The 27755-nt window shown below is 39.7% G+C and overlaps 1 protein-coding gene across 4 annotated transcripts; it reads right to left on the bottom strand.

The window, feature by feature from the left end:
• PAIP1 (poly(A) binding protein interacting protein 1) lies at positions 1-27660 on the bottom strand. Of its 4 annotated transcripts, XM_040580881.1 has the most exons (12): positions 27565-27660; positions 26357-26472; positions 22694-22875; positions 17322-17510; positions 13790-13902; positions 10936-11047; positions 9485-9610; positions 5926-6032; positions 4448-4565; positions 4256-4310; positions 3571-3664; positions 1-1402 (listed from the first exon to the last, which is right to left on the bottom strand). In XM_040580881.1, the coding sequence occupies exons 3-12, from the start codon at positions 22802-22804 to the stop codon at positions 1309-1311; spliced, it is 1119 nt and encodes a 372-aa protein (XP_040436815.1). In that variant the 5' UTR covers positions 22805-22875; positions 26357-26472; positions 27565-27660; the 3' UTR covers positions 1-1308. The 4 variants fall into 4 exon arrangements, with proteins under 4 accessions (XP_040436815.1, XP_040436814.1, XP_040436817.1 ...); XM_040580880.1 differs by lacking the exons at positions 26357-26472; positions 27565-27660 and adding an exon at positions 24042-24355; XM_040580883.1 differs by lacking the exons at positions 26357-26472; positions 27565-27660 and adding an exon at positions 23547-23756.
• Between the last annotated feature and the right edge of the window lie 95 nt (positions 27661-27755).

Raw genomic sequence — 27755 nt, 5'->3', positions numbered from 1 at the left:
TACCAAAGGAAACAAACCTAGTTAAATTTTATTTTTCAAAACTCCAAACTATGTAAGTATGTTAAATAAACACCCAGAAAACAGTCAGTGCTCACTCCATTAGCAGATGCAGAAGTTATTTAACCAAACAAGTAACAGTGAAATATTAACAGAATTATTTACATGCATATTTACAACATGTGTTCTTTATAGTAGCTAACTTTTGGGAAATATTTCCCTTTGGTTTTGGTAAGGGATTCTACTCAGTCTAACCAGTAACATAACAGGAAACAGTACAACTGAGTTTTGGCAACAAAATGGAGTATCCTAGGAAAACTAACACGATTATATGGAGTCAAAAAAGAGCAGCTGGCTTCAGAATGTTAACATTTATGAAATATATGAATTTACTCCAACTACAAAATCAAACCAAACTACACAGAATTAGAAGAACGGAGAAAGTTACACAGGTTGCTGGATGGTTAGACATGTTAAATACATTACAAAGAAAAAAAAAATACAGGGCACTACACATACTCTTTGAGAAGCATGGGTTAAAACAACTGTATGCATATAGTCTTAAAAACAAGAATTTATAGTTTTTTGCTTGTAGAAGTTTAAAATAAGCTTATCTGAACCAAAGATCTTGAAAGCACCCGACTTATAAAATACTGCTTGCTTTTCACATAGCAACATATAACACATTATTCCACAAAAAAAAAAAAAAAAAAAAGGTCCAGACCTCACCCATATGGGTTTTGGAATAGGAAGAAAAAGAGAATAAACAAAACAAGAAAACCCCCACAAAACAAAACCTTCACAAACCACTTCTCATGATTGTGATCTACAGAAAAAAAATATCCGTATTTGTATCATAGTCTCCTTAGGGGGAAAAAAATAATTAAATGCCTGATATTTTGTATATGGTGAAAAGGATAAGTAAATCCCAATATATACTAAACCAAGCAAACAAGCAATTAAATTTAGATCAAGTTATTCTTCCCCCCTCTCCCTCAAGGGAAATTTTATGGGACAGTTCCACATTAAATTTTCATGTCAGTTATGGTAATTTAAAAATTATTTTTATTTCAGCCAAAACATTGTTCATATACCTGTACATAAAATAAACTATGATATATACACAACATTTTAAGTTACCAGGTGTAAGTTTACAATTTTTGGCAGATTCTGTTAAAACAAAATGGAAATTGTGTAACTTCAGTACTTAGAGAAACTTAAGTTCCTTATTTTGGTACAAATGTTTTGTGTCCCCTTGTGTTCTAACCATACCTGAACTGGCTTAATAAACTAACATTAATGTGTAACATCTCACTGTCTTCTCTTATGTTCTGATTCTAGACAGAATTTTTCATATGCTTCTTCAATTTCTGGATCCATCTCATCATCAATGTCATCAAAATACCTTAAAAAAAAATCACCAAAGATGTTAAGGTTACATACAGGTTTTCAGAAACATTTGTGTAGATGTCAAGAATAACACAGAGCTTTATAAACAGCAGTTAACTGTAACTTTTTCTTAATGGGGATGAAGAGGAAAAAAAATCATGGGCACTAGGAAAACAAATGGAAACCTCAAAGCAGCATAGATAGAAATAGCTACAGTTTTTTGTCACCAATTTACATCATCTTATGCTGTTCAGAGTTTTAAAGACAGAAATAATTCCTGAGATGATAGAAAATGTGGTAAGACAATCCAAGCTAAGACAATAAAAGCCTCCCAAAATTTAATAATGCATCTGTACTGATCTATTTGCAAAAACTGTAATTAGCGTCATATTAACATAATTCTTGGTTGGTCAACTTCCTAGTTCCGGTGCTGCATCAACCATCTTGGCTGCACACTAGTCAAAAGATGTATTTATGTAGAAAACCTACATTCCTGTTTGCTGATACATGAAGGAAGGCAACCTTCATTCCCCTCCCTATTGCATCTGCATTACATTAAGTTCTATTCTATGGTAACCAGTCTTTCAGAAAAGACCTGTCTTAGGTCACAGAAAAGACTGGATCCCATTAATGATAGTAAGTATTGCACAGAGTGGAGACTATTGCAGAGTTTCAAAATAAAGCTGGGAAGTGACGAGCATCACTTCAGCTTTCTTTCTCCCCAGTTACGGGGACATAACTTGAGTAGTCCTTGTTTTCTCTAGGTTCAGCTGGAGTGTTCATCAACATAAATTAAAACAATGGACATGGTAAGTGTATATAATTCTGAACAGCCTTAAAGAAAACAGTCAGCAGCTACTGATGCAAAAAGTGTGCATTAATTTCAGGTGCTCAGTTTATCATCTACTGCATGCCTTAGTTCCAGACTAGGGAATGAGTGTATTTTATCTGTAGAGAGGTCATAAATAGTATGTTTCACACAAAAAATACAGTAAGCGTCACAGAAACATACAAGGAAAGCATTTTTTTCTTCAGCATTGTGCATTGAATCACAGAATCGTGGAGTATCTTGAGTTGGAAGGGACCCATACATTCTTTCTTGTAAAAGTGTAGTGTTGAGAAGGGAGTCAACACAGAACCTTCTCCCTGATCTTGGTCATGAGAAATAGCTGACAGAGGATCAGCATATATTTGGCTAAGCTCTTCTTAAACCTTCAACAAAAGAAGGTTCCACAGCCACCTTGCAAGAAGGTTGACTAATGGTCTTCCACATGTCACTCTTCAGATTTGCTGTGTTTTGTAACCTTCTGTCTCCATTTTGCATTTAATTTAATCTTCTAAGCACAGAGGTTCACATGGCTCTTTTTTTCCCCTCCATGTGAGCTTGTTGATTTCTAATGACATGTCTAATTAGTCTTCCAAAGTTCTTGCCATGCCCCTCAGCTAGGTGCAATGTAAAAGTTTTCTAATTTACTTACAAAAATACTGATCCAGGTCAGAACTCTTACCACACATGAAACACCTGAACACTGAAAATGTTCTTAGGTATCAAATCATGATCTGAAAGTCCTCCTCCTTCAACCAGATGAGTACAAAGCTCACAGCAATTTATTTCAGGCCATACTTCTTTTACTGGTTTCCTACTGAATTCTTATAAACCAGTGTCAGAAAGTCTGACTACAGTCCCATCCATTCCTTCCCCCTTCGCCATTAGGTTGCTTTTCTAGTTCTACAGGAATAAGGAATAGCCATTTAATTGAGGGAACACTACTTATCCTAAGGAGAGAAACAACCTCCTCCCTTTGAAAAAATGAAAATTTTGTAATCAACTCTAGCTGGGATATGTATGTGTATCAGACAAATGAATTTAGGTTGCCTCACTACCAACACTTGAAGGTCTGGTGCTTCATTTTGCTTGTAAATTAAAAAAAAATGCAGAAGAGAGTATGTTCATACATGTGCATAAATATCTGAAATTTAATTACCCTACTCCAGTGAATGAATATAAGATTTGTTAAAACCTGTCTGATTACAAACCAACTTATTCCCAAACAAATGCATAACTTCCACTGTAGAGCTAAACAGTAATTGTATTTAGTTTCATTTTTGTCAGGATTGGATTCCTAACTCTGCAGCAAAAATAACTTCTATTAAAAAACCCTGTAACTCAAAAAGAAAACATACGGATCTCCAGGTCCCGATAGATCTGTTCCATTTTCTTCATAATCTGGAAACAAATCTTCTCTTTCAAGCAGCTCTTGGTATTTTTCTTGATAATCTGGCAAAGTAAAAGTGAGACTAAATAATATGTGAGAGTAGCCCGCTATATTACCATACATCTATACAGTTTGAAAACAGCCTGTTTAATGAAACATAAATGTCATGAAACATATCTAGAAAAAAGTTCTGCTAGTGTTTTCTCAGGACGTCAGCTGACCTCTAAGAATGATACCTAAGTTCCCAAAGAACTGTAAAGGTAGTCACAGATGTCTTTACCTCAAATGATGCTATACCACATTGTACTCAGTTTACAGAAAACAAAAGAAACCAAGGAAGAAACAAACCCTTTTGCTACTAACAAGTGATAAACAAAAGAAGACTTGAAGATATCCGACTTTCTGGAGAGACCGAGTGCTGAGGATTATGGCACAAGTTCTTCTGAACTATAATAACTCAAATATGTATTCTCCATTTAATTTACCTTCTTTTAATACAGAATAAGGCATGTGTTACATAAAGCCAAGAATTCAGATACAGTTTTGTCTTTTAAGTTGTATGAATTTCAGACGTGAAGAACAACTTTTTATGTACTTAACTAAAACTTTTTAAAGAAGACTGAGAAGACAGGTATACTAAGCTTGTGACATACCTGGATCTGCTGCAGTGAAAGGAACACCATCAGATGTGTAAAATGTTGGCTCATTCTAAGAATAAAGTTATACAGAAAGTTATATGAATTCAGAAGAGACAGCTGTTTGTAGTTTTCAGCAACATGTTTTGTCTATGAACCAAATTAAATTTGCATTAAATTAAGGAATCTTAAGTGTCTGTACATCCTTACCATAAAATAGTTTGGGTCATTTTCAGGGGTAGCTTCTGTAAGTGGAGAAGTTCCATGAACTCTACCCCAGTTACTCGATCGCAGTTCTACTAGCTTCAGAAGCATATGTTTCACATCTCTGAAATAAAAAGAAGCACTAAAAAAGTTAGAATATTTTGTGCTAAGCAGTAAACTGGGCATCCCTTATCTTGCAAATACTACATAATTAAATACCCACCCTCCCCTTCCCAAGCTCTAGAAGACTGTATTTGGTCCAGTGTTGAGTTTGGTTTTTTCCCCCCCCTGCAAGTCTAGATGCTTTATGTGTCAATTATGAGACAGTCACCCTCTCACTTCCTCTGTGGTAAAATAAGGAGCCCATATGAAGCAGGAATTGTTATAGTTTTTATCAAGATACCAAGCCTGAGCACAGGTTAAGGAACAAATCCTTTTCTGATAAAAGCATAGGACTGGGAAAAACAAGGGGATGATCTTAAAATTGCATTTTAATCATCTAATTTATGCTCCTAACTTCAGCCCTCTTAATCACACTGAAATTTTGCAGTCAATAGTGAGAAGTAATGTCTCTCATACATTAGGTACCATCACCTATTTCATCCCTAAAATAAGAGAAATTGCGTTCTTCTTTTGAGCGAGTCCATTGAGAAGAGTCTCATTAAGGAATAAAAATACAAATAAAATCTTCAGTTGTAGTTTGTGCTTCTGTGTCTTTGAAGCCTTTGCCTGTGCTATCAATTTTCTCTTGTTCCTGAAGCAAAATCTTCCTCATCCTCACTGGGGGAAACTCAAATTACAACCCACAGATGCTATGAGCTACCTGTTGGCCTCCCTCCATGTGGCAAGAGATCAGGTCACAGTATCTGAACCCTCTATAGGTTTTTATTAAGTCTGCAAGAAGCTGAGGATAAAGCACAGCAAAATCAGGTAACCTCATGCATGCAGTTCTTTGCAAAAAGAAGCACAATACATCAACTAACCACTCATTTTTTTCCAGACTGCACGAAGAACCTGCCAAAAAGACATGCTCTCCAGAAAAAAACCCACAAAGCATATTCCATTTTGCCTTTACATGTATAGTAATTTGCATATATTTAATACTGTTTGTATTGATTTAATACTGTTAAATTCAGATATAAAAGTATAAACTATGAGATATCACCACTATTGTCTTTTGTATATATATACTTGCTCTTAGAGCCTAAAGCACTTATGGAAGTTTTCAAGACCTAGAAGGTTAAAAAAAAATAAAATAAATCATTAAGAGTGGAACTTGCAACTCTATTAAAAAATAAAAAAAAAACAAAAAGCCCCCAAACCCCCTCAACTGAAAAATACCCTTTTTTTAACATAGAAAGTGACCGAAACATCATCTTACTTTTCATAAATAAAAGTTTTTAACGTGTTCATGATTCTTGCAGATTTTATAGTGTTCTCTGTAATATAAAAACAAAACACTGCACATAAATTTATCTTCTCACCTGCTACAGTTTGCATCCAACACAACATTTTCAATTCTCTGAATCATTTCCTCCATATCATTCTTTCCTTTTTCTTTCCAGGCATCTTCTAAAACTGAGCCTGTCAACTAAAGACAGACAAAAGGATAAAGTTTGGGTTTTTTTAGAAGAAAACTACAAAAATTTAATAAACTATCAACAGAAGAGATTCTGTCACAATCCATAATGTTCAGATACAGTGTGTGACTGCCTGAGGGCTGAAGCTCCCAATTGGCTACATCTTTTTGCCCCACAGATTAACAGACCTTGTAAATAAGACTATGAACAGTATGGTAGCTCTGTGTCCAATGTTTATTTTACCTAGAAGTTTACAGCCACTTCTCTCCTTTCAGTGAAATAAGATTTTAAAACAACTCTTCAATGACATGTCAGATGTTACTTGATTAAAGTACATGCTTTAAAAAGGGGAACCTATTTTTGCAGGTTGTGCCACCAGCTCACCTCACAGTTACAAGTTGTTTAACAAACTTTAGAAACCCTTCAGTCAACTTAGCTGACATCACATGTGCCAGAGAATTTCATCTGGGTGTATATATGAGGAGCCAAGAATTATCTGACCAAGCCAGCCTGAATTTTAATACAAAAAATCTGTGAGACTGAAGCTGCTGCTAAGAGAGCTCTAGAACTGCTGTGGATGAACACATTTTATGTTAAGAGTAAGTGCTTCGTTGCCCAATAATTGCACAGTAGGAGTTAAATTGGAAAAAAATATTTTGCCCCTATGTCCTGGTTTTGGCTGGGATTAACTTAATTTTCTTCTTAGCAGCTGGTGCGGTGCTGTGTTTTGGATTTACTGTGAGAAAAATTGGTAATATATCAATGCTTTTAGTTGTTGCTAAGTAATACATATTTGTATCAATTTATACCAAGTCAAGGACTTTCACTTTTTCTGGCCTTGCCAGAGAAGGCTGAAGGGGAATAAGAAAGTGGGAGGGGACAAAGCTGGGACAGCTGACCTGAACCAACCAAAGGGATATTCCATACCACAGAGCATCATGCTCAGCATATAAAGCTGGGGGAGGAGGGAAGAGGGGGATGTTCGGAGTGATGGCATTCATCTTCCCAAGTCACCATTACACGTGATGCAGCCCTGCTTCCCTGGAGATGGCTGAACACCAGCCTGCTGATGGGAAGCGGTGAATGAATTCCCTGTGTTGCTTTGCTTGCATGCATGGCTTTTGCTTTACCTATTAAACTTTATCTCAACCTTCTCACTTCTCCTGATTCTCTCCCCATTCCCACCAGGGGACAGTGAGTGAGTGGCTGCATGGTACTTGGTTGCTGGCTGAGGTTAAACCATGACACACTATGATCAAAGTTAATTGCAATTCCTGATCTACTCAGCATAAACATTACATGATCCACAATGCCTGGAATGGCACCTGACCATAAAAAGGAACAAAATGCAAAGATAAAAGCAAGCATCTTGTTGGTATTCCCGGTTTTCTACTGTGGTCCTAGCTTGATCCTAGATACTTAGATAATAGCACCAAGAAAGTTTAATTAAGAGTAAACATACTGCAAAGCAAACAGGTGAAAAATCTTTATCTACCACTATATTAAATGGAAAAGACAACCGGAGACGTTTATTGCTTCAGTAGTGTTGTGGTCTAACCCCAGCCAGCAATGAGGGTTTATGAGGTTGCCCAATCTTGCTACAGATACACTCAAACATTTGTATATACTGTAAGGCATCAGAAAACACTTGCATTGGAAAAAAATAAGTATCTGTTCTGTAACACCTTTTAGATTTAGCAACATGTCATATAATTATTTATTCACTGTCTTTTATTCTAGAATGGATGCTGTGAAGCCAAATAAATATTCCAAGAATATCCACAGAAACACTGAGATCTCCACCTTCTTTGAGGAAAATAATAAAAAATAGCAGCACTGGAAAGCTTCCTGATCTGTGTACTGTCTTTCTGAAAGGTCCTTCAGTGGGCCTTGCTTCAGAGAAGACTGCCAATATAAGGATTAACCACAGCTGTGAGTGGACTTGTTGAACACCCTCACACTTGCTGTGAAGCAACCTTCATAAATATCCAAACTTCAATAAGGATTTAAGTCAGAAGATGTAAAATCTCTCTTCCATATTCTCTATTTACCATATCAAAAGAAGCTGCCAGAATTGGAATTAAATTCAAAAAAGAACAGTGTAAGGAACCGTTATATTGATAATTGCCTTAAATTCACACAAATTCACAAATTAAACACACAAATTAAATACACAAATTCAAGTGGAGGTGGTGCAAAGCTATTCTGCACAGACTGGAGAGGAACTGAAGAAACTTCTGTGGTAACATAGCGCAACTGCTGATGTGCACAGCAAGGGTGCCCTAGACCCCTCATGACCACCAATGAGGACCCCCTGCTACCACAGCTCACATGATGAGCTTGCACAGACCATACCTCACTTTGTATATAAATAAGGAGGCATCCTCTAGAGAGTATAACCCAAATCAACAAAAGCTTGGGTGGGAGCCCCACCACAAAAACACCCAGAGTGAAAAGATCTAGTGGGATGCTGCTGGATCCACAGGTAGTGATATCTCTTTTTTCTCTTTCACTCTCTCTCTTTTCTCCTCTCCTCTTGTTCTTTGTATTGAATAGTGACCAGATCTAAGTTACAACGTGTGGCACAGGACTTGCTTATCCAGTTAAAATAACCACCACTGAGTTATTGTATCTGACCATGTCTTGTATTTTGTGTTAATAAATCATAAAACTAGTTGGTCGCTGGTCCTAAGGGGAAGAAGGTTGTCCTACACAACTCCTTCTGGGTCACAACAAAAAAGACTGAAAAATAGTGGAGTGGCAGGAAGAGGGTAGAGTGAGGAAAAACAAACCTACCAACCACAAAACACCAGAAATAAACCTCCAGAAAAATACTGTTTAGCTTTTAAAAACCCTTCATTTCTAAAATAAACTGTTTTCCCAAATATGAGTATAACCACGGCTAGTGAAGATAAAAGTTTCTCCCTGTATAGGGGCTAACAATTTTTTTAAGAGAAAGTAAAACCTAAGAGCAGAGGTTTGTTTTTATCATGAAAGAGACATATATATTTCTACAGCAGTAATGATGCAGACAATACAGGATGAAGTCACTGATATCAACAACCTTCTGCTACAAAAAGTAGTAGACCCTAACTGCTAAGTGTCATTCAGAACAGAGAACATACCCTAACCCCCAAAATTCATTCAAGTTGTGTTAATTTTTCTCCCATAGCAGAAGCAGCAAAAGGAGCCCTGAATAGATTGCTTACTCCTTTGTGCCTTGCTTCAGTTCTATTGCTCTTTTATGTACATAATTAGCCTTGCATTTTACTTTCACAGCAGTATGTACTTTTTTGTTGGCTCAGTTTCATAATGGTACTAACTGGCAGGGAAGTACAGCTTGCTTTGCTACTGATGTAATGCATAAAACCATGTAAAGAGTTCCCATTTGCCGTTTCCCCCACTGCTCCCAACGTAGGAAGTTTAAAAAACTTGATGATTTTTTTAAGAAGTACTGTTTCACCTTCAGGAGTTTCACTGCACATATCAAGTTACTGTCCACAGGGTTAGAGAAAAGCGCATTTAGTAATTCCCGAAGGCCTTCTTGAAGAATTTCTGCTCGTGTTACCTGTCCCTTTGTTCCTTTAATCTGCAAAATACATATATAAAAAACACATTTTAAAGACTTAAATTTTAGAAATTAATTGTTCTATTTTCTCTCTTGAATGCTGTATGATTTGGTTTGTGATCAACTTATTTGAGCTCTTCAGTTGGAAGAACATACCAAATACAATAGCTATTTTCAGAACACAGACTTCAGATTAATATCCTTCCAATTCCGAAATATACATAACAATGCATGTCTAGCATTCAGTTTCTTTGCTAATAAATTATTAAGAAAAGCTACCAAATGCCTGGCATTGTCCACAAAATCCGAAATTACCCAAATCCTATGCTCTTTCCCATACTACTTTAGGCACTCCCTAAAACTGTAGTGGCTTACTTCCAGAAGACACTATGTATTTAAAAATTATAGAAAATGTTTTTTTTAAAAAAATGGTATACTCCAGAGAACTGGACAACTCCCTCTCCCCCAAACCCATAGCAAATCTTCCTTTTTACTTCTAGCAAGTGAAAAGTAGATTTCAAGGCCCACTTATGATCAGAAATGGACGAATCAGAGAATTATTTTCTTTCGTCATGCCAGCAGAACATTTTTATAATGTCTCTTAAATCAAACCATTGAACTTATCAATCAAAAATGTATTTTTAAGTACATTACAGCACAGGTAGTGTAGTTACTGAACTCACAGGTATAAAAGTCAAGCAAGTTTTAAGTGTACATACACTTTTTTGTACATATCACAGATACAAAAAAAGCAATCTGGTTACAAGATTTCATGCTTCGTGCATAAGCCAAGGACTTGGCCTTTAGAAGAAATATCTTTAAAGGTCTGCATTTTTAATTGCTCATTTTGATTTTAATTGCTCAATCATTAATAGGAACTATTAGCAAACCCTTGAGGATTTTGACATCTTCCTCAAGGGTTTGCTAATAGTTCCTATTAGTGGTTGAATACAGAATTACATGGTTATTGATCCTGATTCTGCTTCTGCTAGATTGTAGTATTTCCTATGTTGCTTAAGCACAGTCATCTCGGTGGTTTTGCCAGTTAAAGAAGATATCAAAAGCTGCATTGCAAAGGTGGTTTATGGTTGTTTTTTTTATGAATTCTTACACACACCCACGCACACACCACTCCCCACTCCCTTTATATACTTCTCTTCTAAGGCCTTGTCCTTTTTTTGCTTATCTGTTTCTTGGATATGCATTACAATGAAACTGTTCTAAAGTTCTTTTACTGTATTCCTGTCTCCCTTCAGAAAAACACCTCATATTATATTCCATTTCAGGGTTTACCTAAACAACAAAAAATTAATTAAAAACTACCTGACATGCAATTTTCTTCTTACCTCTAGATTAAGGTAAAGTTCAGCCAAGAACAGCACAAAGGCATGAAATTGTTTTCGAGTAGTCTCATCCCCTTTGGTAGCTTCATCTCTGTTTTCATACTCTGTTCGACACCTGTAAACATTAAAACAAAATCGTATCTGTAGACATCGCAACACACGTAACATGCTACTTATTCAACACAATACTCAACTTACGAACTGCATTAAAACTGCTAAATGCTGAATGCTGGGAAGTATGATTTGTGAAGGAAAAGAGAGGACTTCACAAGGACACTGTGGATTTGTGTCCTTTTAGATGAATATGTATGGTTACATGATTAGGCTTTCAAGCACTGAGATACTTGGGACAGCAAAATTAAATAGAGCAAACTGTAAAGACAGTTACACAGCATATATACTAGAATATGGGACTAGGAAATCTAACACAGACAGCCAAATATCCACAGAAATATAAAAGAGATACACTCTGAAAGACATTTTCCCCTTTTCAGGGTGTTGCCCACATTGTCTTAGATGCCTTTACACTTGTTTATTAAATTCTCTATGTCACCATTTTAAGTGTCAGTGATATGTAATTCATGACACTAGGCTGAGTGGTGCAGTTGATATGCTAGAGGGAAGGGATGCCATCTACAGGGACCCTGACAGGCTTGGGGTGGGCCCATGTGAACCTCAGAAAGTTCAACAAGGCCAAGTCCAAGGTCCTGCACATGCACTGGGGCAACCCCCAGGATCAATACTAGGCTGGGCAGAGAATGGACTGAGAGCAGCCTTGAGGAGAAGGACTTGGGAGGTGTTGGTTGACAAGAAGCTTGATATGACCTAAAGCATGCGCTTACAGCCCATAAACTCAACCATATCCTGGGCTGCATCAAAAGAAGCGTGGCCAGCAGGTCAAGGGCAGTGATCCTCCCCCTCTGCTCAGCTCTCATGTGACCCCACCTGGGGTACTGCATCCAGCTCTGGAAGCCCCCAACATAAGGAGGACATGGACCTGCTGGAGGTCCAGAGGAGGGTCACAAAGATGATTAGAGGGCTGGAGAACCTTTCCTGTGAGCAGAGACTAAAAGAGTTGGGGTAGTTCATCCTGGAGAAGAGAAGGCTGCAGAGAGACCTTACAGTGGTCTTCCAGTACTTGGAGAGGGCCTACAGGAAAGATGGAGAAGCATTCTTCACCAGAAAGTGTAGTGATAGGATGAGGGGTAATGTTTTTTAAACCAGTTTAAAACCAGTTTAAAGAGGGTAAATTTAGATTAGGTATCAGGAAGAAATTCTTTATTGTGGGGGTGGTGAGACACTGGCACAGGTTGCCCAGAGAAGCTGTGGATGCCCCATCCCTGGCAGTGTCCAAGGCCAGGCTGGATGGGGCTTTGAGCAACCTGGGCTGGTGGAAGGTGTCCCTTGCCCATGGCAGGGGCTTGGAACAAGATGATCTTTAAGGTCTCTTCCAACCCAAACCATTCTGTAAGTCTTATGGTTCTATAATTTAGATATAAACACAAATAGAGACGATTAAGATAACATAGCAGTGAGGTAATTTTTCTAGTAGGATTCAACAACTGTACCAAAAATATACAAGTTTACATAGCTGTTCAAAAACAGAAAAAAAAAAAAAAGAGATAAAAGGAAAACAGACAAATTCTAATGTATACTCAATGATTATGTAATGAATAAAGAAACACTACAGAAACTGAAAAAGCTAAGAAGCTGAAATACAAAATTTAAGGTAGAAACTCAGGCTGAGAAATAGAAGAGGAGCTCTCTGAGGGCATATTGTTAGGTTGTTCATTCCCCAACCCCCCCCTCTAGTTCCATCAATATTAGCAATAAAAACATAAGCAACTTTAAATTCATGGCTTCAGAGTGCTAAAATGAATGTTACCTGTTGGGTTGGCTTTAAAAAACAGGAACCAGATAATCCAACACTAACAGGGATTTCCTTCAAGTTCCGTAACAAACACAGTTAAAAAAAATCAGCAGATGAAAGTGCTAATTTTGAAGGCAAAAGGGCTCATCTGCTTTGGGAGAAGGGAAAAAAAAGTATTCCCAGCTTCTCCATACAGTACCACTCCTGAGAAAAGATCATCGGAGCGCACTGCTGTCAAAAGTTTATCACGCTTTTGCTCCTAAATATAGGTGGACTAGAATGAAACTTTTAAAATAGGCAGCAAGCCTAAGACTTAGAAAGCCGTAAGTCCTTAAAGAAAAAAAGGTTAATTTCTAAAGAATTCTGAAGTGTTAAAGTGTACTACTCTTTCAAATGTCATGCTGTTAAGATTTTAAAGGAAATATATCCATTTAAAAAACCTTGCATTTTTGTTAATTACAAAGTCTAACCATTATTAAACCGTACGCTACCAGAACTCTGTAGTAACTGAAAATCGAAGAAATTAATCCTTCTGGATTTTAGCATCTACTTCATAGACACAAAATCAGTTAGCCGATCAATGAATGAACCTTACACGCAACTGCAGCTGGAAAAGTAATTAAAGAAAAAACACAATGAAGAAAGTCTTGGCAAGAGTCAAAGGACAGGGACAGTACATATGCATTTAGTACACTTTTAAAGTTGACTAGCTTTCAAATTTACCCTGTAATTTGGGATCAGTCTAAGATACTCAGTTCAAAAGAGCCTACAGTACTCTGAAGAGACCTATTTGCATGTTTAAAAATATTAAAATATTTTAAAATACATATATTCAATATCCAGTACATACCTGTGCTTATTAACCCTCGATCTAAACTTCTGTATTAAATATATACCTCTTTGCACACAACGTTGACAGTTACATACAAAATAGGAAGACGTAACCTTGAGGAAGTAATAGGTTTAAAATTACGTGCTGCTACTGACCTTTGAAGCAACAACTGTCGGAAGTTCCCACTTTGTGGACTAATGGTTAGATGGTGAGACAGATAGTTACACAACCGTGCTCCCATGTAGGAAAAGTTTGGGACAGATGTGGCCTACCAAAAGAAATGTGAAAAAATACATTATTCATAAAACTCATGATTGGGCTGTCAGGAAATACCTTTACAAGCTTTTTTGGAAACTGTGATAACAGTTGATTAGAAAACTAAAGAGCAGAAGATGAATAATTACTATTTTTCATGTTAATTTTTGTATGTCATCAACACTTTGCTGTATGCATATCAGCACTCAGAAATTCATTATACTGTTGTGGTTTTGAGGCTCTAAGAAAACAACCGTCATTATGCCACGTATCCTCAAGACTACTCTGTTTTGACCTGCAACCAGAGAGTGTTTTAAAGTCACTTACAAACTGTTTATACAAAAAAATCAACAGTGGACACTAAGATACTTCTTCAAAGAGTGATGAGTACATTAAAACAACATTAAAAAAAGTTGCCTTAATTCAGTCTAAGAGCTCTTTAACCTAGAATCTGTGCTTGGCAATAGCGAGTGCACAGGGAAGGAGTGCAAGAACACAACTAAAGATAAGTATTTTCTCCTGTACATGCTGTAGCAATCTGCAGAATAGCAAACTCCTCATTCAGACATTAAAACTGTATCATGACAGTTAATAGCTCTTGACGGATCCTTTTTTCCAAAGCAAGTCCTGTTTCTGTTGAACTTTTACACTTTTGTCATCGAAAAACAGGCGGTAGCAATGAAATTCCACAATGGAAGTTACAGACTGAAAATATTTTGCTTTAATCCTGATACCTTCTTCCACCCCTTGAAATTTTGAAGTAATTGGGAACTCAACAGCATCTACATTCAACCTCTCATGGCACTTAACACAGAACATGCCCTTATTTTGGCAATTTATTACTGTTCTCTTGTTTTGAACTTCCTTTCAACACCACCTGAATTTGAGATTTTTTCTCAGATACAGCTTCAGTGAAAATAGGTTCTGGTGTAAATAAATCCATCAGCTCTGCCAAAAAGAAAACATGGACACCAAGAATTCATTAAACTTCTCCTTTGGCTTTATCATCTTTGAACATTCCTTTTACATCTTGATTATCTATTAATGTCATAGATGTGCTTGCATGCTTCTGCTTCTAACATGTTCGAAAAAAGCATCTTTCCATTAGCACGTCAGTGCATTACAGCTAGTTACCTTCTACAGGCAAATAAAAAGATGCACTCACTGTAACTGTACTATATGCATAAAGTTGCTGGAAAAAAAATAGGAATATACAACAAATTAAGTAATTAGCATAGTCTAATAGAATTTCGTTTCCAGTAAGAGACATGTGAAATAGCTAATGAGCTTTTTTGGTGCTTTGGTTCAATCAGTTATTTGGACCAGAAGAGGTGCCGTCTTTTCTGTGCAAAACACATCACTTAAACTACACTTCTCTTTCCTAACAAAAACCACACACCCACACTCAGTTCTTCAAGCCTCATTTGGCTTTTTAAAACATCATCTTCCTCATTAGTTAGTCTGTATTTGTTGTTGCATCAAATACTGAAACAATTAAATTTTAGGCATTATGACCTGGCATAGCACACAGAGACAAAAAACCCCACCTTATGTCATCTTAATAACTAGTCATTACAACACAGTATCATCTTCCCTGAATTACTGTTGCTGATAAATTCAGTCTATCTCTGACTCAGAAAAGTCACAATCTAAGCATGAAGGCTAATCTACCAATTCATATATTGAGAAATTTTAGTTGCTTTAACACAATCCACTGTATTAACTACACAACTGTAAAGATTCTTAAACTATGAAGTCAGTTCAAAAGTTCAACTTTTGGAAAACAAGAGAACTGGAACTTCACTCCGTCCACAGACATAAATGGATTGGGAACAACGGGGAATTATGTAATTAATACTTATAGACAGGTGAAGATAATTGACATGCAGATGAAGGAAAGACTGTACAGGACTTGGGTTTCCTTTATTTTAGTCTTTTTCCTTCACAAACCTAACAACTGTAAATCTGCTCATTTGGGCTAAATTAGTATCACTGACGCAAATGCTTATAAATGTACTTCAGCAATTTTAACTGTTTTTTGGTAAGCCAAGAAACACAAATACTTGAGCCTCTGCTCAAGAGAGAACAAAAATAAGCATAGTTGACACTGGAACACTATCCTATCCTGACATACAACAAAACTAGAATCAGATGCTTTTGGATACTAGCACAGATGTTTTGTGCTGTTCTATTTTTCACATAATTTCAGACTGATAACATTGAATGCTTCTCAGCTAAGGAAGGCACAGCCAACCCTAACACTGTACTTGTTTTTAAATAGAGGGAGAGAGGAAGAAGCAACGTTAAGACTTACATTAGAGTCAATGTATTTAACATGTAAGAAGTTAAAATGGGATAAATTCCTCTTTTTTTCTTCCAATAAAGGTAAGAGAGAATATGCTCTTTTTTAACTATCATCCATGCGTTCAAATAAATTACGGGAAAATGATGTCACCAAACATAGCACAGGTAATCTTAACATCTAACTAAATCATCCTGAATTGAATGTGCATCAATTCTGTATAATAAGAAACCTGAGACTCCACAGTTCTGTACAACGACTAACCAGCCATGCAGATTCTACATCCCCCAGATTACAATATTCTGCAAGTACCTGCACTTAAAAGGTGAGTAAGAATTTGCACTTTTCAAGGTAGAATCTGAAAGCAACCAACCCAGGGAAGTGAGAGACACTTAGCAAGCACAAGCCTGACTTCATCCTTTGCAGCAAGACCAAAAGACAGTGACAGCAGCTCATTTGCTAAGCAACACGTATTAAGCTGTTCTTTTCAATGGCTCCCCCAATTAGTACAAAGTTCAGCTCAAGGTCTGTGTCCTCATTTCCATGTCCATCAATGGGTTTGGACCCAGTTACCATTAGATGAGCTTTCCTTTTCTCCAATTATGCTATTGTGAAATAGGTATATTCCAAATGAAGAAAGCCTGTCAAATAAAGGAGCATTTCCAAAGGGTGATGTGTACAGTAGGTATATATATATATATTTATTTTAAATACCAAGGAAATAAAGGTCTCATAGTATTATGAAAAAAATTTTTGCAGGGTAGAATAAAAATGTACAACTCATTGCTTAAGTTTCTTCAGTCTTTCCTACATAAATAGAGCAAGTCAAACATAATTCCTTCAAGTGCTGTAATTTCAACTCTAGTACGTGACCCAGGAGATCCAAACACACAAAGGAAACAGAGTAAACCAGGGAAATTTATCAACCGTCCAGGTGTCCTACTTGAGCTACCATTTCAATTTATTGAACAAGACCTTCCCCTGTATGTTTCTGTTTAAAAGGAAAAATTCAAACCATCAAAATACTGTGTAGATACGACTACGTAACAGATAATACTGGTATACATATCTTGGATACCAGGTAACAGAGGTATAATATCCATGTTTTTAAGACAGAATATACAGGCTACCTGCTGATAGATGAGTTCAACAAGTTCTTGTAAAGCTTCATCTGCAGTGACCCAGCCATTCAGTGTTCCGGCAAACTGCTCAATTTCAGTTTCAAAACAACCTGGTTGCTCAGTGAGGTGGTTTAGGAAGTCTTGTACATATTCTGCCAAAGTCAGATAGCCATCGTATCTATCTTCAAAGGAAGAATCCTATAGCAGTGAAAGAATATACCAAATATTTAAAAGAATCTAAAATAATATTGTTACACTTACTAGCTCCAGAAGTAACCATACAGTGCTTAAGTCTTGAGTCTCTGCATGCTTGACAGTGATCTTATTACACAGTTCACGTCATCATTTTTAGAGAGCATAGGCCTCAATGCATCTGAAAGCTCCAGCAGTCCTATCATCTTAAAAACTACTGTTTTTATAGATATTTGGGTCTCCCAGCAAAACACATCAAAAGACAGATTAAAAATAAATCAGTCTGCAAAGTTGGGTGCAAGATTAACCAACAAACAAAGTGTATCTGTCAAGAACAAGCTGAGGCTATGTGCACGTAAGCTGTGCTACAGCTATATGAACTGTAGAAGGAAAATCTGAAAATTTGAAACAAACTATTTTGGGTTTACACAGAGTTATAGTGTTCTACAATATGCAGAAGAGGGAGAGATTACAGAAGTTAAGATAAATACGGTGTTTCCATGTAGAAAGTGTAGCCAGGAAAACTGATCTTTTCAAGTTTTCAAGCGAATTTGCATCTCTTGGCAATGGATGAAATATTACAAGGTGTGACATGAAACTATTCAAATGGTACTGCATTAATTTCCAGCTGCTGAGGTTAAAAAACAGACAGTAAACACACCTGTCCCCTAGAGAAAGGATAAGGTAGCACAATATCACTTTATTGATGTTTATGCTCCCGCTGACAGAAAGAAGCCTGCTAATTTTGTCCACTCAGAAATGAACATGTGTAACAAAACAAGTCAATAACGTGCTGGATGATTACAATGCTAGTGTGTGAGAGGAACAGCAAAGGAAGCAGCATACTTTGTGATGTCACCAGTAATGTACTGGCCCTGGCCAAGCCCCACGGCACCCGTCATAGTGCTGTGCTTGTACTAGCAGCCAAAACGGTGGTAGTAAAACACCAGTTTTGACTACTGCTGAGCAGTGCTCACACATCATCAAGCCTGTCTCTCCAACCTTCCCTTCCCCACCCCCTGTCATGCACACCCCCCCCCCCCCCCCCAGTAGGCTGGGGGTGGGCAAGATCTTGGGAGGGAATATAGCTGTGACAGCTGACCCAAAGCGACCAAAGGGATATTCCATACCATATGACATCTGCTCAGATATAAAAGCTAAGAGACAGCAGGAGGAAGGGGGACACTTGTTATTTACGACCTTTGTCTTCCAGAGGAACTGCTATGCATATTGGAGCCCCAGTTCCCAGGAAGTGGCTAAATACTGCCCGATGATGGGAAGTAGGGAGTAACATCTTTTGTTTTCCTTTGCTTCCATGTGTGTGATTTTTGCTATTGTTCTCATCAAACTGCCTTTATCTTGACCCACAAGGTTTTGGGTTTTTTTTCCATCTTAATTTCTCCCCCACTGTTCTAAGGAGCAGAGTGATGAGTGGCTTGGTGGGCAGCTGATGTCTAGCCAAGGTCAACCCACCACAAGCAGTAACACAGTACAACAGTGTCACGCTACACAGAAGGTTGTTGAAATGCATCTCATATAGATGTCAAAAGTGCAAGCAGGAGCCGTAGGAGAGACTGCTAAAGAAATTACTTATAATTAACAATTCAAGATTTAACTGTAACATACAGAATATCAGAATCCTCAACTGAGGTACTACTTACAAGAAAAAGGTTTACAATACACCTACTGTAATGAAAAATTTAGCTAAAAATGGTAAAAGTTTCTTTATTTAGCAGACATAAATACATTGATAAGGCTTATAATTATATTCTCCCTCTCCCCACCACCCCTCCCTCAATGACAGGGTGTTGTTTGCTGTTTTCAAAATGCCTCAGTCTCTACTGTGAGGCAACATGGATCTGTGAAAGATTTTTATCTCGATATGCGCTGTGGAGAAAGGCAGATACACATTTCTGAAAATCAAGTATTGACATTAATTTCACAACCTGTAAAGAACATGTTAGGAAAACCCAAAATTTTTCAAAAGCCTTCAATAGGTACACAACTTAAGCTAACGGGGGACATATCAGTATAACAAAAGGAAAAATAGAAATATTTCCTAGGATGTTTAATTAGCTAAAGTATTTGCTCAGTGAACAATACTGAAGATAAAGTTACTTAATGTTGCCCATCAGAAATAGGAAAAAAAACCCCACGAGTCTATGGAAATGGTGCCAAATTGTTATTACTTATAAGGGTAAAACCTTCAACAACTTGACCCAAGTTGGTTTTGCTTTGACTTGGGGACTGAAGCAGAGGAGCTTCAGAGGTCCTTTCCAGCCTAAAATATTCTACAATTCTAATGGTTTGGAGCTTATAAAACCGAAGAATAAAGGCTAACAGGCCTATGTGTAACTTGCTAAATATTCTGTTTCACTGGAGGAAATCAAATGTACTAGGCAATTTCAAATTGCTCAGTAAAAGTTCTGTACAATAAACTTATTTTGTTCCACAGAACTATGACATTATTGTGCAACAACTGCAGCTTAATCACACACAGCTGAACTAGCATCTCTCCGAACAACCTGCTTGGAAACTCTCCAGCCAGGATACACCAAGCTGTGCTGCCATTCAGCGAGACCTGGACAGGCTGGCAAGCTGGACAGAGAGGAACTTAATGAAGTTCAACAAAGGCAAGTGTAGGGTCCTGCACCTAGGAAGGAATAACCCCACGTGCCAGAACAGGCTGGAAGGCAGCCGGAAGGCAGCTGCTGGAAGGCAGCTTTGTGGGGAAGGAACTTGCTGTCCACTAGGGCTCCCTGGTGCCCATGAGCCAGCAGTGTGCCCTGGTGGCCAAGAAGGCCAGTGGGATCCTGGGGGGCATTAGGAGGAGAAGCGTGGCCAGCAGGTCGAGGGGCGTTATCCTCCCCTCCTACTCTGCCCTGGTGAGGCTGCATCTGGAGTGCTGTGTCCAGTTCTGGGCTCCCCAGTTCAAGAGAGGCAGGGAACTACTGGAGCAGGTTCAGCAGAAGACTACACTTAAGATTATGAGGAGACTGGGGCATTTCCCTTTTAAGGAAAGGCTGAGAGAGCTGGGCCTGTTTAGCCTGGAGAAGAAAAGACTGAGAGGCAATCTTGTCAATGCACAAATATCTCAACGGCAAGTGTCAAGAGGATGGGGCAAGGCTCTTTTCAGTAGCACCACGTGACAGGACAACGGGCAGTGGGCGCAAACTGCAACAGAAGAAAGTCCATCTGACATCTGAATATGAGGAGGAACTTCTTTACTTTGAGGGTCACACAGCCCTGGAACAGGCTGCCCAGAGAGCGTGTGGAATCTCCTTCTCTGGAGACATTCAAAACCTGCCTGGACGCAACCTGCTGTAGGGGAACCTGCTTTAGCAGGGCGTTGGACTAGATGATCTCCAGAGGTCCCTTCCAACGCCAACCATTCTGTAATTCTAGAATAATCAAATGTTGTATGGACACACATAGTAATTACAGTAATGTGTGATCAAACAAGGAATCAGCATTATTTCTAAAACAATAAATGCTGAACAGCAAAACTACAGTGTAGTTCATAAAAGAAATGGGAGTTTTCAGATCAATAAATTCCAGGAAACATTCTAAATGAAAGCTAAAAAGTATTAATTTTAGGTCATAAAAATAGGAGTTTCTCAAAACTTTGATTCAAATTTTAAAAGTTGTCAAAATGTGTGTAACAGTAAAGTCATAAATTTACTTTTATTGCAACTGGGCCCAATTTATGAATTTAATTCAGTCACTAGAGTAAAAATTCCCAAACTTCATAATAATGAAGAACAGAAGTCTGAAACACCACTATTCTGTGCCTAGAATATTCTGATTAGATTAACGTCCCTGCAACATACTTCCAAATAAATGTTCTAGGTGTTGCTAGCATTTTAAGACTACCAGTAGATGAGTCACATATAGCATATTCCCACAACATAGCAACCAGGAACTCCTACATACTTGTGTGTTTTTGCAAAACAGCTGAAAAGCAACATTGCTGGCCTCACAACTTTTCAAGTATGCATTATGTACGCCATTCCCAATGGTGGGGATTTTGGCCTTTATGCGCTGAAATCCTTTATTTACAGAAAACGTAACAAGTACGGGGGCAAAGTAGTTATTTTTCCCCTAGACTGTCCGTGACTGAAGCATGTTTGTGTTGGCATTTTGTTAACAGTTGTTTGGCTATGGGTTTGTATTACCGAGGACAGTAATTCTATTCAGTAAGCTGGCAAAGCTGGTAACGTTTAGATAACGTTCATAGTAATCAATTTTACTGCTGAGGAAAAGACTTTTAAAACACCAAACCACTGTATTTAGCATTCAAATCAACTGTTTTTCTGTAAGTTATTCAAAATTCACTTGCTTCAGTATAATTGATCACTTGATTGCACTTGTAAAAGTAATAGTTCCCATCTGTTTATATATAGTAACAGAGTTTGGCTGTGTAACAGAAGAATATTCCAAGAATTCACATAGAACCTCCCTGGAGCAGAACTACTAAAGCAGTAACATGGAAGAAAATGGCGTAGACAGTAAGACGTATCAACTTTTTATACATGATGCACCTACAATATTGATCTGCGAGCACCTTTAGTCTGGCTGCAAAATTCCTTACAAGGTATGTGGGTAGGTAACTGCTAGGAATGAGCCTAACCTATTTTTTTTGCCCTCTGGGGATACGATATCACTGAAGGAATTACAAGACACGTGACTGTACACTGAATTAGGCAGTCATGGCCAATCATATCTATGGCACGGTAAGTTTAGGAAAGGTAAACCTTAGGCTCAGAAAAACTAAAGTTCAAGCTTTCTCCCACACTTCCTTCAAAAACCTGTGAAATCTGCATAGAAGTGCAGCCAAGCCTTTACTTAAATTGCAGTCTTGGTGATAGAGGCATCATAGTTCTGCCTAAAATCTCAGTCACCAAAAAGACAGCTTACTGTGATATTGGGTGTAATCAACAAGGAACATGGTTATGTACAGCAAGCTTTTGCAAAATATCCCATGATAAAAGCTCTCATGTACACTGTAATATTCACTCATTATCACTTAACATTCTGACTGTGACTCTGGGGGGTTATGATCAGATTTTCTGGAATATCTTCAGTAAATGCAGCATTCAAGTTATCTGATATAAAAGATCTCAAGAAAACACTGTTAATTTGAATAGAAGTAAATTGGCATATACTAAGAAGAGAAGATAAACACTCACTGTGAAGTTCTGATGGAAGTTCTGGTTGTATCCTGATGGATAAAATTCAGGTGCTTTAACAGACAACTTTGACGTTACCACAGGAGCCACAGCCACCTGAGGTTCAGCCATTTCTCGTCCAGAATCAAGAACTGAAACTTTATCTTGTGATCCAGATGGAATTCCCGTTTGTTGCAGATGTTCTGAAAAGTTTTTGTTAACAGCTTCTCTCAGAAATCACTAAACTAGTATGTATTCACACAGAGTACACACAGAACATGTAATTTTTTGGGGACTTTAAATATACTTTTACTACAAATATGCTTTCAAGTTTGAGTATATTGCTTTTGCTGTTTTTCTTAAATATGAAGTTTTCACTTTAGCGATCTCTGGATGTCTTTCAATGCGACATAAAGTAAACACAAGGGTTACGTGAAGGTGACAAAAAACCTAGGGAGAGGAAGGATAAAAAGAAAAAAAGAGCTCTCTCCCCTCCCATGAAAACATGTTTTCTGAAAGAGCTAACCTGAGAAACTAAACTAGTACGTCTGCTTATGGTACGCTTGCTCATCTTGTGGGTTTTTCTCAGATTTCAGACACAAATGCAAGACTCTGAGGGTTGACAAATGGAAGACATCACTAATCTTTAACATAATCTTCAAAGAAACTTAGCTATCATCATTCTTGTACATCATTTGCCAAAAAATCCAATGAAATAGTTTTTTAAAAACCGTATTATCCACATTTTCCAAATGTACCTCTATAGATTAGCAGCTCCTGAGTCTACGGAAAACAGAATCTGATACGTACCTGAACGCTAACTGACAAACAATGCTTTGTGTTACTGTTCGGTTGGGTTTACTTTTTGGCAAACCTGTAGGCTGGAGTTCTTCAGCGAGAAGAAGGTTGAGGCCATCTGCGGTCAGATTAACGGACGGATAAAACGCACACACCGATGTGCGGGCACAGAACGGGGGGAATGAGCAGGGAGGCGCTGCGAGCGGCTGCCACACCGCACACCGCTGCCTGGGGACAGGCCCGCGGCTCGGACACGCCGCGCTGCCAAGGCCCGGCGCCCCCCGCGCAGCGCCCAGGGGCCGGGCGGGCCCTCACGCCGCCGCCACCTCTCTGCGCCTGCGGGGGGTGGGAGAAAGGCCGCGTCCCCGCCGCCAGGCCGGAAGGAGGCGAGGAGGAAGCCCCACGGCTCCGGCCTCAATGGGACGGCGAAGGGAGGGCAGGGGAGCCGGAGCGACAAGCGAAGCAGGAGCAGAGCGGAGCGCGGCGGGGTTCAGGGGGCTGCTACCCGCCACCTCCGGCACTGGGGGCCTCCGGATAAGCGGGGAGGGGGCCGCTGCGCGGCGGCCCGTACCTGTGATTCTGGTGCCCAGCGGCGCCGTCTTCGGAGGCCGCAATGGTTCCTGCTGCGGGAAGAGGCCGCCCGTTTGCTGCTGCTGCTCCTCAGCCGAGCCCGAGCTGTGGGCGCCGCTGCCCTCGAGGCGGGCCGCGCCGCTGAGGGGAGCAGCACTTCCCCGGCCCCGGCCGGCACCTGGAGCTCGGTCGAAACTCTCCGACATGCTCAGGCCGGGGCAGCTCAAGCGCTCATGGGAGGGAGCTGGCGACCGGCGCAGGGCTAGGCAGGGGGCCAGGCGCAGGGCTAGGCAGGGGGCCAGGCGCAGCGCGGCAGCTCGGTCCCGCCTCCCCGCGGCCCGATCTCTTCACTTTCAGTTTCACCCCCACGGGCACCGCCGCGATGGTCGCGGCCCGGCGCCACTGACGGCACCCTCTCGCGGCTTGGCCACGCCCGTCGCCATAGCAACCGCGGCGCGGGGCGCCGCCGGGGGCGGGGAGCGCGACGCGCCGGGGAAGCCCGGGACGCCCACGGGGCTGCCCCCGCCCCACGGCCCGCTCGGCTGCCCCGGCTGGAGGCCCTCGCCCGCACTTCGGGCCGCGCTGTTCGCCTCGCGTACGCAGAACCGATACGTCGGCATTCCGCGCCCCCCCCCTCCCGGGATCGGCTTCAGCGTCCAAGCAGCGTGCGCCTGCCCTGCGCTAGCGGCCGGTTCCGTCCCTCCGTCCCCGAGAACCTCGGAAGCTTGGAAACGACATTTCCAAGAAGGCAATATTCTCTGGTAGTTGCTTCCCGACAGGAACAAACAGCGCAAGGTGTCCGTAACGGGACCAAGGCTGCAGCTACACCTAGCAGGACACCTGTAGCTACAGGTGCATCTCACCCCGCCACACTGTGCCCTGTGGCTGCCTCCGCAAGGAACGGGCTCCTGCAGAAAAGCTGCAGGTGAAATTCTGAATTTAAGCCAACGAAGTTAAGCCTCCAATGTGACAATATTATTGAACTGTCGAGGCTATTTAAAATAAGTGTTTTTTCAGAATAATGTATTTTCGTGCATAATCTATACATGATGTGGTAACAATCTTTTTAAAACCTTCCACACCAACAGGAACTAAATGAAGGAGCCACCATGTAATGCATTTTTCTAATATTATCACATTAACTGCGAATGATTGAATTCACATGTCCGCAGCACAATTTAATTCACCTATTTTTGTTCAATTTCAGTCCAGAGTCTTGCTCCACTTATGCAAACTCCAGATCACAATTTGCTTTTAGGATGAGGCAGAGAACTGATATCTGAGGTGCCCAGGATACACCTCAGCTGATCTGCTGGTTATGCTTTTATTTTGTCTCCCTGAACAGGCTGGCCTGTGCTGGCCTCACCACCTGTTCCTTCCACAGCCAAAGTCAAAGGTTGGTGTGATGCTGGGTCAAACTCTGTTCCAATCACTCATGAGGGGATGGAAAAATACGAAAGTAGGTATGAAACATTATTCAAAAACTCAGAATAGCACTGTCTTGTATTTTTAAAAAATCCAATTGTATTGTAAAATGGTGCCTTTAGAAGTTCTGTTCCTATTTGTTTTATTACATTTTTACCATTTTTGATTAATAAGGGGAAGGGGGGGCATGGGGGGTGTGTAGGGTGTAAAGTATTTGTGACTTCCCCAAGGTGTGAATTGGACAGGCTTTTGGTGAGAGAAAAATTTGGGCAGACACTAAAGGTGACACAGTTAAAATGAATTAGGCTCATATGAAAACTGTTCCTAGGCAACCTTACTGACAGTGAAGACTAGCAAACTAACAAATCTATACTCTGCTACTGAAATGAGAGCAAATGTAGGAGATTTTGATGAGTCTTCAAAAAAGTTGGAAGACCTCCCTTGTGTAAACAATTGTCAAAACTAGATTTAAGCATTATTACCAATCCTTTAAAGATCAAATATTAGCTACTAACTATATTGGAAATATTCAGTGTTCTTGTGTTATTTCAGCTCCACTTTCAAAGCCTAGATTGTGACCTCTGGTCAGACTTTACCTTGCCAGGGAGAGAAGGAAAAGCTTACATCTGTATGAAAAGGGAAGCTGAGATTCTCAATCGCTGGTCTCAGGATCCTGAGGTTTTAAAAAACCCATCATCATATACTGGCATCACTTTCTAATATGCTCATCTTTCAAGAAAACAAAGCTTATTCTTTAACGTATATACCTATTATATGCCTCTGGTTATCACTATTGAACCAGACAACTTTTCACCTTTGGTCCTAAATGTGAACTCTTTTCATGTAGTGGATGTTCTGTATTATCTTAACGCCTGTTTGGCACCTACTCACCATTTACAGTGGAATGTGATCATGGATCCATCTTTTTGTTACAGATAATTACTGAAGTTTGCATGAGAGCAGTTGTGTTTGGTTGGGAACCCAATTTCTCCTCCCCGATGTAGACACTTCAAACAAAACCAAAAGAGATTCTTTCAGTTAAATCCATAATTACAATCCCCCCAAAATACCTACAATAGTCAACCCCTTTAGACGATGCCTGAAATTCTGCTTAGAATGTTCCAGTCTGAGTCCTGACAATTATTTCGGTCCTCTGAAACCAAAAGAGCAGAAAACTGGAGATAGCTAAGCTAGCAAGACATATCCTAAGCACCAAATGAGTGGACTAAAACTTTCACCAAATGCAGTTATGACCACTTATAAATATCCAGTAAAGGAGTCACCCGCTTTGTCCTAAGTGTGTTACCTCATAGTCTAAAACTTAATTCAGAAGCAATACTGTGCAGACCTGCAGTACCTGCTGCTAAAAAACTAGAAACTGCAACTTTTGTCACTATTCAGAACAAGCACTTTAACTTTTTCCTTTTTACGCTGATGACATATTTTAATTAGAAAAATGGAAAGGGCTGGTTCTAGCTTTTGAAACTGAATATATTATTAGTAACTGGAATTACACTGATCCCTACCATACTGATGAGGCATGTTGTTGCACTAGTCAATGGTTACTGAGTGCAAAACGTAAAGCACATATATTAGGCTATAAGCTGTAACTTCTAAATGGTATCTTTTCCACAAATCATTTAAAGGCATGGTACTCTCCTGAACATCTAGTAATAGGGTACCCTATTAATTACTCCTGGAGACTTGTGTTTTCAGTGCTTCACTTCTAGTCATGCATGTGTGAGACTGGAAGCTGTGTGACACCTCTGGCAATGCCTGTTTTGCACGAACAATTACACACATGTAAATAAATGAAAAGCCCAATGTACATAAAACACTCTTAACCTATGTAGAAACTACGGATTGTGTGAAGTAAGACAACATACACAGGCAACAAGTAACCTGGCAAGTTGTCCTCTGTGGACTGTCTCTTTTAATAGCATGTTCTCTTTATGGATTCACGTATTATTTACGCGATTGCCAGCTCTCCTCTTTGTTATCCTCCAGCACCGTATCTAGCACTCTTGAGTCCAGCACACACACCAGACCACCTCTTTACTACACGTTTCAAGAAACAACAGTAATAAAGAAGGTACCACCTATACGCTGCGGCGTTTGTCCCCGTGAAACAAGCGCGCTGCAGCCGGCCTCTCCGCAAGACGCCCGCCTCGACCTTCCCCTCCTCGCCCCAGCCGCTGGCGGCCAGCCACGGGAGCGCCCGCTGCTGCCGCCCGACACCCGCGGGCTCCCCCAGCGGCTGCGACGCCTTCAGCCCTAACAGCGGCACCGC

Source organism: Falco naumanni, chromosome Z (assembly GCF_017639655.2).
Source record: "Falco naumanni isolate bFalNau1 chromosome Z, bFalNau1.pat, whole genome shotgun sequence".
In the NCBI taxonomy this organism is placed as follows: Eukaryota; Metazoa; Chordata; class Aves; order Falconiformes; family Falconidae; genus Falco; species Falco naumanni.
The sequence above is the reverse complement of the archived record's forward strand: the minus strand, read 5'-3'. Positions and strand labels throughout refer to the sequence as shown.

What these genes read in the sequence shown, in the direction of transcription:
- PAIP1 (XM_040580880.1), bottom strand. Translation starts at nt 24,246, where the DNA reads ATGTCGGAGAGTTTCGACCGAGCTCCAGGTGCCGGCCGGGGCCGGGGA. An exon ending in CGACAGTTGTTGCTTCAAAG is followed by an intron (nt 11,048 to 13,789) that starts GTCAGTAGCAGC and finishes TAATGTTTACAG; the next exon opens with GTGTCGAACAGAGTATGAAA. An exon ending in CTATCGGGACCTGGAGATCC is followed by an intron (nt 1,403 to 3,570) that starts GTATGTTTTCTT and finishes TTTTTTTTTAAG; the next exon opens with GTATTTTGATGACATTGATG.